General features: G+C 43.4%; 1 protein-coding gene across 2 annotated transcripts in view; it reads right to left on the bottom strand.

Annotated features, from left to right (window-relative positions):
- Positions 1 to 12,604, bottom strand: part of LOC140196168 (rho guanine nucleotide exchange factor 26-like) — a 231,939-nt gene that overhangs the window by 60,546 nt on the left and 158,789 nt on the right. For both annotated transcript variants that reach the window (XM_072254925.1, XM_072254926.1), the window contains exon 9: positions 6,777 to 6,851. In XM_072254925.1, coding sequence (XP_072111026.1) covers positions 6,777 to 6,851 — 75 coding nt within the window. The remainder of the gene's footprint in view (positions 1 to 6,776; positions 6,852 to 12,604) is intronic.

The following is a 12,604-nucleotide window of genomic DNA, read 5'->3' on the forward strand; positions in this document are numbered from 1 at the left end:
TCTGTTTGACCCCCCTTCTCCCCACTTTCTCTTTCCCTCCACCTCCCTCCATCCTTTCCCCCTCTCTGTCTGTCTCTCCATCTCTATCTATCTATATATATATCTCCCTCTTTGCCCCCTTCTCCCTTCTTTCTCTTTCCCTCTCTCTTGCTCCATCCCTCCCGTACCCTAAGATGTTTCCGATAAGTGTTGATGTTTTGTGCACAGCTCGAATGGGAATCATCAAACATTTCCATTCAGTATGGCTACAGCTGAAATCCACAATTACGGCCATGGGTACTTCAGTAAGCTGCCTTATTCAAAATTTTTTTTAAATATCAACTGATACTCAACATCGATGGACCCTGGATGGTAGACTTGGTTGCAAGTGCATTTTCCCTTTAAGAAAAAGGATGTAGAGATGGTGTGCTGTTATATAGATACAACTGAAACACAAAAGCTTTAGACAACGCCCCCCCCCGCCCCCCCAGCTCCCCCAACTCCCAACTATCCTGCTGGCAAGTCTACAGTCTCTGGAAAATAAAATTGAAGACCTCAGAGCAAGATTGCTGTATCAGAGGGACATCAGGGACTGCTGTGTACTTTGCTTCATGGAAACATGGCCACTCCCCTCCATTTCCAATGCAGCACCTCAGTCCAGTGACTTCACCATTCACCGTAGAGACAGGTCTGTACCTCCCTCTGCAACTGGAACCTTGACTTTCAGACATCGGGAAACCATATTTAGTGCAGATTGGAAATAACATCCCCTCCTTGTCGACAATCAAAACGCCTCGAGGATATGTGCTTAGACCATTGTTCTACTCTCTACACCTACAAGTGTGTGGTTAGGCATAGCTCAAATACTTTCGATAAATCAGCCGATGACACAACCATTGTTAGCAGAATTTAAGATGGTGATGAGGAAGCAGATACATCAGCAAGATAGACCAGCTTGCACAACCTTAACAACAACCTTGCACTCAACATCAGTAAGACCAAGGAATTGATTGCGGACTTCAGGAAGGGGAAGTCGAGGGAACATGCACCAGTCCTCACTGAGGGATCAGCAGGGAACGGGTGAGCAGTTTCAAGCTCCTGGGTGTCAACATAGTCATTGTTATACTTTATTGATCCCGAGGGAAATTGGTTTTCGTTACAGTTGCACCATAAATAATTAAATAGTAATAAACTCACAAATAATTAAATAATAATATGTAAATTATGCCAGTAAATTATGACCAGCCTATTGGCTCAGGGTGTTTGACTCTCCAAGGGAGGAGTTGTAAAGTTTGATGGCCACAGGCAGGAATGACCTCCTAGGATGCTCAGTGTTGCATCTTGATGAAATAAGTCTCTGGCTGAATGTACTCCTGTGCCCAACCAGTACATTATGTAGTGGATGGGAGACATTGTCCAAGATGGCATGCAACTTGGACAGCATCCTCTTTTCAGACACCACCGTCAGAGAGTCCAGTTCCATCCCCACGACATCACTGGCCTTACAAATGAGTTTGTTGATCCTGTTGGTGTCTGCTACCCTCAGCCTGCTGCTCCAGCACACAACAGCAAACATGATAGCACTGGCCACAACAGACTCATAGAACATCCTCAGCATCGTCCGACAGATGTTAAAGGACCTCAGTCTCCTCAGGAAATAGAGACATCTCTGAAGATCTACCCTGGGCTGAACACTGATGCAATTACAAAGAAGTGGCGCGGCTATATTTCAAAATGAATTGAGGAGACTTGGTATGTCAGCAAAGACACTGGCAAATGTCTACAGATGTATCATGGGGACCATTCTGTCTGGTTGCATCACCGTCTGGTTTGGAGGGGCCACTGCACAGGATCGGAAAAAGCTGCAGAAAGTTGAAAACTCAGCCAGTCCCATCACAGGCACTAGTCACCCCAACATCCAAGGACATCTTCAAAAGTGATGCCTCAAAGAGGCAGCATCCATCATTAAGGGCCCCCATCTCCCAAGATGTGCCCTCTTCTCATTCCTACCATCAAGGAGGTGGTACAGGAGCATGAAGCCACACACTTGATGCTCAATGTTTCAGGAACAGCTTCTTACTCTCTGTCATCACAAATCGAGAATGAATCCATGAATACTATCTCACTTTTTTCCTTTGTTTTATATTTTTTATATTTACTTCTTACTGCAATTTATATTGCAATAGATGGCAAAATGTATATTTTTTTATTATTATGTATTGAAATGTACTGCGACGCAAAGAAACAAATTTCATGACATATTCAGGACAAATTTCTTGCCTACAGGATACAATAGGGCCTTTTAAGAGCCTCTTAGATAGGTACATGGAGCATAGAAAAATAGGAGGCTATGTGCTAGGGAAATTCTAGGCAGTTTCGGCTGTAGGTTACATGCTCGGTACAACACTGTAGGCCAAAGGACCTGTAATGTGCTGTAAATTCCTATGTTCTATGCCAGTCATATGAAGCGTGATGTTTTCACTTTCTCTTTCTCTCTCTCTGAATGCTGCCTGACCTGCTGAGGATTTCCAGCATTGCTTGTTTTTCAGCCAATGTCACCTGGCCTGCATCTCAAGTTCAAAAACACTGGTCCGCCCCACTCTGAATGCTGCTCTACCTGCACCACCACATTGAGAGTTAAATTTGGAACCAGTGTACGGATAACAGATTCCATAAAGAAAGAATTAAAAATAATGATGTCATCACAGTGCTATGTGACACACCCACACCATGATCTCTTCCAAATGGCAATGTTAGCATTCATTTTGAGAGGACTACAGTGTAAAGGAAGGATGTAATGCCTTACTGGGCATTGGTCAGAACACTTGCAGTACAGAGAGCAACTTTAGGACCCATGTCTAAGACAAGGTGTGCTGGCACTGGAGTGGGTCCAGAGAAGGTTCACGAGAATGACCCCAGAAATGACAGGGTTAAAATATGAGGAGAGCTTGATGGCTCTGGGCCTGTACTTGCTGATGTTTAGAAGAATGAGGGTGGATCTCATCGAAACCTATCGAATATTTCAAAGCTTAGATCGAGTGGACATGGGAAGGATGTTTCCTATAGTGGAGGTGTTTAGGATATAGCCTCACCTTTAAAAACAGAAATGACGAGGAATTTTTTAAGCCAGAGGATGGTGAATCTGTGAATTCACTGCCACGGACGGCTGGGGAGGGCAAGTCATTGGTTATATTTAAAGTGGAAGTTGATAATTTTTGATTAGTAAGGGCGTCAATGGTTACAGGAAGAAGGCAGGAGAACGGGGCTGAGATGAATAGTGACAAAGAGTTACAAAATACACGTGGACTAAGATGTTAACTGTCCTGTGCTATCACCAGTCGGATCATCAGTTGATCTGCCACCTGTCTTCAGGAGTTTCAGCCCGCTTATGATCAAGACTCCCTTGAGGTGGTGGGCCAGCAGTGCTAAAGTACCACCTCCCACTGGTGAGCTTAAAAACTTGGCACCTGCCTCTATCAGAGTTGTTGGTCACTTCCATCCAACAGATAGTCTACTCTTCAGGTGTCTATGCAACTACTGAAGGGTTTGCAAGATATGTATACACTGTCTATCTGCCCCTCTGGACATACTTGGTCCACACCGATGCTGATCCTTTCTCTGCTGCCTCAGCTACAGCCCTGCTGGTTGACTTGATCTCTCTTCTAGTGAAGCCAAGGTCATGCAGCCACTTCTGGAGAGTGAACGCAATAAACCCACGGCAGCCTACTTCGAATGGATAGCATGAGACCTTCCACCCTCTGTCTCTGCACTCTGATCTCAACTCTGCATACTTGGTTAACTTGCACTCATGGGCTTCATCGATGTTGTCTTCCCAGGGGACTGTGAGTTCACCAACAACCGCTTCTCTACTGCTGTCAGACCATACGATTATATCTGGACGCAATGTTGTGAAAGCTATTTGCTCCGGGAAACCGCCTTTCCCATCCAAGTCAGCCTTGACACACCAGTCATTGGCTGAAGAAAGTATACTTGATCGTGAGCCTATGCTGTACACCCTTGACTTGGAGCCTTCTTCCACAAATGATATGCGATGTTCTGTGCAGCATGGGGCATGAGATAAGTTGTGCTGCAGTGTTCTCTGTTCAACCGCTTCTGTTACAACTTTGAGAACATTGTTATATCTCCACGTGTACATGCCACTGGAAAGATTGACTCTGCACGCACTCAAGATATGTTGAAGTGTTCCCTTCTTGCCACAAGCAGCACACCTGGAATAATAAATCAGCCGTGAAGAACAAACTCAGCCGGATGATTGGCCTAATTCTGCTCCGATGTTTTATTGTCTTCACATTGCTTGATCATATTGAAATCATCCCTACAACTCCATTAGGAGTCGATCGAATCTAATGATCCTGTCTCTGTGTGCGGAATGATTCACCTGTGGAATCGAACCAGCTCTTTGAATTGATACCGTAGCTGCTGCCCCTGTAATTGGCCATTAGAGTGAACAGACACCTCCACAGTTTCTACTCAGGCCCTTCCAGATGACTTACTTCCACTCTGGTTCCATGGGATGTAAGCGGCTGGCGTGGGACTTTGCAGTTGCCTTTCCAGACGGGCACGTCGGTGGGAAGGTCTAGTTTGCTGCACGGAACCATGGTTCTTAGCACTAGTATTCATTCCCCACTTTGAATAATCCTGGGTCAGAAATCTTCCAGGATTCCCTGGGAGTGGTGCAATTCTGCAAGGAGGTCTTGCAATGTATTCCTCTGTCCACCTGGTAATCCTCTCACTCAACAGAAGCTCCAAATGGAATGTATCAGGAATGTGAACCATCTGCTCTGCCCACTGGAGCCAACTGAATCACTCAGACACTGACAATTGCACAGATGATGAAGGAATCCTCTCACCACCCCAGTCATTCTTTCTTCTCCCCCTTCCTTTGCACAGAACATACAAAAACTTGAGAATACATTTTACCAGGTATAAGGACAACTTCTATCCCATTGTAGTCAACTCCTGAACGACCCTCTTACCCAACAAAGTGAACTTCGGATTTCTCAGTTTATCTTGTCTTTGACCCTGTACCTTACTTGTCTATGTATAGAGTACTCTCTCAAGTTCAAAGTTCAAATAAATTTATTATCAATGTACATGTATGTCCCCATATACAATCCTGAAATTCATATATGCCACTATATACAATCCTGAGGTACATTTCTGTCACCATATGCAGCCCTGAGATACATTTTTGTAGGTATTCACAGTAAGGAATTCAATAGGATCTATGAGAAACTACATGTAAAGACTGACAAACAACCAACGTGCAAGTGAAGGTGTGTCCATGGGTTGTGGAATCAGTTCAGATTTGAGGTTATCCACGCTGGTTCAGGAGCCTGATATTTGAAGTGTAATAACTGTTCCTGAACTTGGTCGTGTGGGACCTAAGGCTCTTGTACAACCTGCCTGATGGCAGCAGCGAGAAGAGAGCATGTCCTGGACACTAGAGGTCCGTACTGTTACACTACATTCTGCATTTTTTAAATTACAATTTACAGCCATGGCCAGTAAAGCTCACAAACCCCCTAGCTTCCTCAGGAGGCTAAAGAAATTTGGCATGTCCCCATTAATCCTTACCAATTTTATCAATGCACCACAGAAAGCATTCTGTCTGGATGCATCACGGTTCGGTATAGCAAATGTTCTGCACGTGACTGCAAAAAACTGCAGAGTGGTGGACACAACTCAGTGTGTCAGGGAAACCAGCCTCCCCTCCACTGGCCCTGTATATACTTCTTGCTGCCTCAATAAAGCAGGCAGCATTATCAAAGATCCCACCCATCCTGGACGTTTCTCCCTCTCCTATCGGGTATAAGATATAAAAGTCTGAAAGCAAGTAGCACCAGTCTCGAGGGCAACTTCTATGCCACTGTTAGCAGACTTCCGAATGAATCACTTGTACAATAGGATGGACTCATGGCCTCACAATTGACCTTGTTATGATCTTGTATTTTATTGTTTACATAGACATACTTTTTGGTAGCTTGTACACTTCATTCTGCTTTTTCACTTTATTGTTATTGTTTTACCTTATCCTAGCTCAAAGCACTGAGTATTGATTTGATCTGTATAAGCAGTTATCAAGACCAGTTTTTTTTACTATATCTTGGTATACACATGAATACTAAGTCAATTCCGAACTCCACAGTCAGCAACAGAGATCAGCAAGCAGCCAGTATAATCAAAGACCCCACCTACCCCAGACAGCCTTTGTTCTTGCTCTCACATCGGGCAGAAGATAAAAAATCTTGAAAGCACACATCACCAGGCTCAAGGACAACCTCTACCCCACTAAGACCATTAAACAGTAAACACTAAAACGATTCTTGACCTCACAATCTACCTCATTATGATCTTGTACTTTAATGTTTACCCACACTGTTATACGTTATTCTGCATTGTTATTACTAACTCAATGAACTGTATGTCCTATGTAATGAATGGATTTGTATGAACAGTATGAAAAGCAGGTTTTTCACTGTACCTCAATATGTGTGCAATAATATACCAACACCAAATGCTTCTTTACCATCCCTAACATATGTAATTTCAAATACACTGTTGCCTATTAAGCTACAGCTTAAGTTCTGAATACAATTTTTCATTCAGTCAGTGATGAGTAAATGAGTGCAGTGGAAGGAGCAGCTAACGTACTCTTTTCAGAAGACAAAAATAACATGTATCAGGTGGAAATATTTTCCCTTGAGGCAGGTGGGAAGATGGTATCTTGAGATAACCGTGTTGGAGACTTTCCATGAAGCAATAATGTTCCTCACCTTGCTAACGGACTGCAATGCTTTCTTGGCACATTCATATTCAGGCGAGTCCTTTGGAGTTTTCTGGCAAATGGTCTGTGAAGAAAAGATCGAGGTATAAAACCCATTCCATTGCTGAAAATTAGTACAATTCAGAAGTCATATTTTATTCCAATGCAGCAAATGAATACACTGGACAACAATGATTTTGCTTCCTGAATACTTGTGGGCATATCTTACGGATTTATTTGAAATCGCCTATATTTGTTATTTCACTTTATAATTCAAGTCAGAATGACTAATACCAAGATTAAGGAAGGCATTTTTGTTGGTCCACAAATCAAGCAGGTCATCAATGACAGGCAATTCAAAGAACTTCAAGTGGGACTGCAGAAAATCACATGGAAGGCATTCAAGAATGTTACTGAAAATTTTCTTGGAAACTGCTGGGCAACAAACTACGTGCAGCTGGTTGACAACATGCTTCAAGCATACAAAACCATGAGGTGCAACATGTGACTAAAGATTAGTTTTCTGCATTCCCATTTTGATATCTTCTTTGCTGCAAACCTTTGCACTGTCAGTGATGAGCATGGAGAAAGATTTCACCAGGATGCTGTGGTCTTGGAGAAATGGTATGAAGGCAATTGGAATCTATCAATGCTGGCTGATTATTGCTGGATACTTTCAGGAGAAGCCTCAGATACTGAGTACAAATGACAATCATCAACAGTACATTTTTACCTTAGTTGAACCATTGCAAAGCGTCAGGACTATTATGCATTTGGGACACATTATATACAATAAAAGTTAACTTTGTGTTATTCCAAATTCCTATATGATACAATAAGCTGAAATTTTATTTGTATTCAGCTTCACGTGACAGAAGATTTCTGAAAAGCAACACATTAAAAAAAATTTGTTGTCCAGTGAGATGGGCAGTGATAGACATTCAGTCATAAAACTCGGCAACACAGAAATAGGCCCCTTAACCTATCTAGTCCATCCACCCACACCTAGACCACAGACCTCCATACCACTTTCATCCATGTATCTATCACAATCTTCTCTAAAAAGTATTCAGCATCTGCCACTTACTCAAGGCTCTCCATTGCTCAGGGTCGACCACGGATGTTGCATCCTAGACGTCTACATGATACGCAAGCCAGGGCAGTACAATATGGAGAGCAAGCTGTTGCCCATGTAGGAAGCTCCCCTTCTCCGTGCAGCTGATGAACCCAAAGGAACAGCAGAGAGATACAGTTTGGTACCAGCAGTGCCACAGGAGTTCCCAGTCAGCATTGAACTCAATTTAGGACTGCCTTAGGGACGCCAGCTCTCGACTTTTCCTTGGGGTTTACTTCCGAAGCCTTCCTCATGAGTGGATATAGCCACAAGGCAGTAGAGGTTTGAGATCAGAGTTTTTCTTCTTCTGGATGAGCTGCCAACCACGGCTGACAGGCCCATCTGCCAAGAGTGACTGGTTTTAAGGCACCCGTAACCCGCCTTTGCCCCTTCTCCTGTCAGTAGAAATGATTCCACTAGGCATAACAGCTAAGCCACATGTGAAGGCCAGGAATTGTACTTGGTTGTCAGAGGCTATTTGAGACACACGCCTTTGGGAGCATTTAATTGGTAGTGGGAGCCCCACTGCCATCTTTGGCTTTGACCTTAACAAGCCTACCACTTCCACTGGTAGCTCATTCCATACCTCTGGGTGCAGTAATTCCCACTCAAAACCCCCTTAAATATTTCACCATAAAGCTACAGCCTCCAGTTCTAGTCTCACCCAAACTGAGGGGAAAAAAATCCTATGTGCATTCACCATGTCTATACCCCTCATAACTTCATGTACCTCTAATGTCTTTCTTGCATTATAAACGCAAAAGATTCTGCTGAAGCTGGAAATCCAGAGCAACCCACACAAAATGCTGGAGGAGCTCCTCAGCGGATCAGGCAGCATCGATGGAAGTGCATAAACAGTTGATGTTTCGGGCCAAGACCCTTCCTCAGGACTGGGAAAAAAGGGTGAATAAGAAGGGTGGGGAGAAGAGGAGGATAAGCTAACAGGTGGTAGGTGAAGCTAGCTGGTTGGGGGAGGGGGCATGAAGTAAGAAGCTGGGTGGTGATCAGTGGAGATGGCAAAGGACTGGAGAAGATGGAATCTGAAAAGAGAGGAGAGTAGACCATGGCAGAAACGGAAAGAGGAGGGCACTGGGGGAAATTATGAGGGGTATAGATAGGGTGAATGGAGTTGGTCTGGTCTAGTGGTGCAGTAACTAGTCCAGTAATTGGTTTGGTCTAGTGGTGTAGTAACTGGTTCAGTGATTGGTCTGGTCGAGTGGTGCAGTAACTGTCTAGCAATTGCGAGAAATGAAAGCACAGTATCTCTGGAATTTAAATTTGGTAAATCACTGAGAATTTATTGCTAAACACACACACACACACACACACAACATTGTTGGGAATTGAGAACCTGAGTGCAACAAGAAGTAGAATAGGTAGGACTTTATCCCCTGGACCACAGGAGAACGAGGGGAGGTATACAAAATTACGAGGGGTGAATGTGAGCAGGCATTGGGTGAGACCAGAACTAGAGGTCACAGACTTAGAATAAAAGGTGAAACATGTAAGGGGAATGTCTTCACTTAAACTGTTTTACAGCATCCAGACAGTTCTTTATCCACAGAACAGTCTGGATGCTCTGAAATCTAATCAAGTTCACGCATGAAGTCCAATGGGGTAAGTGTGCTGCCTCTACTTTGTCTGTTGGAGCTTTAGCGAGGGTGCAGAGAAGATTTACCAGGATGCTGTCTGGACTGGACAGCATGTCTTATGAATAGATTAAGTGAACCAGGGTTTTCTTTTTGTAAGGAAGAGGAATGAGAAACAACTTGATAGAGTGGAGAGCCAGAGACTTATTCCCAGGGCGGAAATGGTGAATGTGAGGGGGCATAATTTTAAGGTGACTGGAGGAAGGTATAGAGGAGGTGTCAGGGTAAGTTTTTTTGACACAGAGTGGTGGGTGCGCAGATTACCCTGTCAGTGGTAGAGGCAGGTACATTAGGGGCATTTAAGAAACTCTTAGAAAAGGACATGTATGATAGAAAAATGGAGGGCTATATGGAAGGAAGGGTTAGATTAATCTTGTAGTGAGTTAAAAGGTCAGCACAACACTGTGGGCCAAAGGGGAAGTACTGTACTGAACCGTTCTGTGTTGGGTCAGGATGTAATTCCTCATGCGCTGAAGGCCACCAACTCTTAATCTTAGTAAACCAAATTCAAGGGAAGTGAACGCCGCACACATGGAGACACAAGAGGTGGATGCCGCAATCTGGAGCAAGAAGCAATCTGCTGGAGGACCTCAGTGGATCAGGCAGCATCTGATGGCCCTGATGGAGACCTTCAACCTGAAATGGTGACAATTCCTTTCTGATGAGTTTCTCTGGCCTAGTTTTTAATACCTCACATGCCATGCCCTATATTGTAGTGGCCCTAGCATTTTGTTTCCCTGATTGCACTTGAACTCGAACACTACGTTATGCATTGTTTACATTGTCTGTTTTAAATAATACTTTTTATAAGATTTGTACTCTTTAAACAAACTCATGTATTTTTCACACTCACTGGCAGAAAGCCGCGTAGCAGCCAAACTAACAGTTTATCATCTTTCTTATTTTTCATTGGCTAAGTATTCGCACATTACCCATGTGATGTAATTATTTTAATTATGCAGCCTACTAATTAATTTATCTCTAAAGAATTTCTCTGATCTTATCTATAAAAATGATAAACTTTTCAGAAGTGCCATTTTTTGTGTTACACCTCTTAGCATCATTTCCCAGCTCTTTAGTTTTTATTATTATTTGTACGTTTGTTTGTACTCTAAAATAAACTGAAATAAAACTGGTCAACATTTTTAACTCCCTGAAGATTCCTAAGGATCAGAAATTAAACAGAGATCAAACAACTACCTTGACGTCATTATGTTGGGTATGATCTGCTTAGTGCACATGCACCGGTCGTGCATGCAGCCTGGTACAGCCGTTCCGATCTACTCTTACTTTCTTCTTCTCACTTTTTAATTTACGTTACTTTTTTGTATTTTTTTCTCATGGTAACACATCGAAGCTGCACCCTCTCTAACATGCTGGTAGAGGGAGTTTTATCTGGGTTTTCCTTAGTCCTGGAAATGGTTACATCCCGACACGTGGGAAAGAAGCAAGGGTGCATTGTGTATTCCACGGACCAGCAAAGACCAGCCGGCTTAGCGAACAGAGCGGTGGACACCCCTGCTGAAATCCAGAGGAAAACACACAGAGGGGGATCACAAAGCTGAGGAAAGAGGACCGGGTCGAGACAACAGAGACTTTTGGAGAAGAGGAGTTTGGTGGGTAATACCGTTCCGGCTGACCGGAAGTCCACTGAGAGCGGTAAGCGTAAAGCGTAAAGGAATTGGGTGCTTACTGTTCTGGCTAACAACGGATGGTGGAATCCGGGGTATATTACGATCAAGGAACATGTTTGTAGACTGGATATTGAACTTTTTACTGTTGGACTTCGGCCACATTCCACTGTGATACAACACTTGGCGGCACGGGAGGTCGTTCCTGCCTGTGGCCATTGAACTTGCAGCTCCTCCCGTGGAGGGTCAGACACCCTGAGCCAATAGACTGGTCCTGGACTTATTTTCCGTCTGGCATAGTTTGTATTTTGGTGTTTGATTGTTGGGGGTTTTTGTATTGCTATATTTACGCTCTATTCTTGGTTGGTGCGGCTGTAACGAAACCAAATTTCCCTCGGGATTAATAAAGTATATCTATCTATCTATCTATCTAAACAAGACTCCATCTCAGTACATGTGACAACAATAAACCAGTACCAAAGCTGATACATGCTGGAAGTTAAAACTGAAGCATTAGGGGGCCTCATGGCCCTTCTGAAAGACGATTACAATGTAGAATTCATAAGGCCATATGACCATAAGATATAGGAGTGGAGTCAGGCCACTTGGCCCATTGACAACACTCCATAATTTGACCGTGGCTGATTTATTTTCACTCTCAACCCCATTCTTTTGCCTTCTCCCTGTCATCTTTGACACATTTCCTAAGGAGAAACCTATCAATCTCCGCTTTAAATAAACCCCCAGTGACTAGGCTTCCACAGCCACCTGTGGCAATGAATTCTACAGATTCACCACCCTCTGACTAAAGAAATTACTCCTCATCTCTGTTCTAAACGGATGCCCTCGTAATCTGAGGCTGTGCCCTCTGGTGCTAGAATCTCCCACCATGAGAAAGATCTCTTCTACTTCCATTCTTTCTAGCCTTTTCACTGCTCAGTAGTTTTTAACGAGATCCTTCCTCATTCTTCTAAACTCCAGCAAGTACAGGCCTAGGATTATCAGATATTCCTCATTCATTAACCCCTTCTTTCTCGTAAACCTCCTGAGAACCATCTCTAATGCCAACACATCCATTCACAGACATAGGGCTCAAAGCTGCTCAAGCTATATAATAGCTGGATTTTAATTTATTCATTTACAGATACAGCACAGGACAGACCCTTCCAGCCCAATGAGCTGTACTGCCCAGGAACCCACCTAATTAATTAATTAAATGTATTTATTCAGAGCTACATCGTGGAACAGACCCTTCAGGCCCAATGAGGTGCTCCACCCAGCAACCCACCTGTTTAATTAATTAAATTTATTTATTTAGAGACACATCGTGACCAGACCTTTAAAGCCCAATGAGGTGCTCCACCCAGCAACCCACCTGTTTAATTAATTAAATTTATTTATTTATTTGGAGATACATCGTGCAAAACAGCTTTCAGGCTCAATG

Source organism: Mobula birostris, chromosome 4 (genome assembly GCF_030028105.1).
Source record: "Mobula birostris isolate sMobBir1 chromosome 4, sMobBir1.hap1, whole genome shotgun sequence".
Classification (NCBI taxonomy): domain Eukaryota; kingdom Metazoa; phylum Chordata; class Chondrichthyes; order Myliobatiformes; family Myliobatidae; genus Mobula; species Mobula birostris.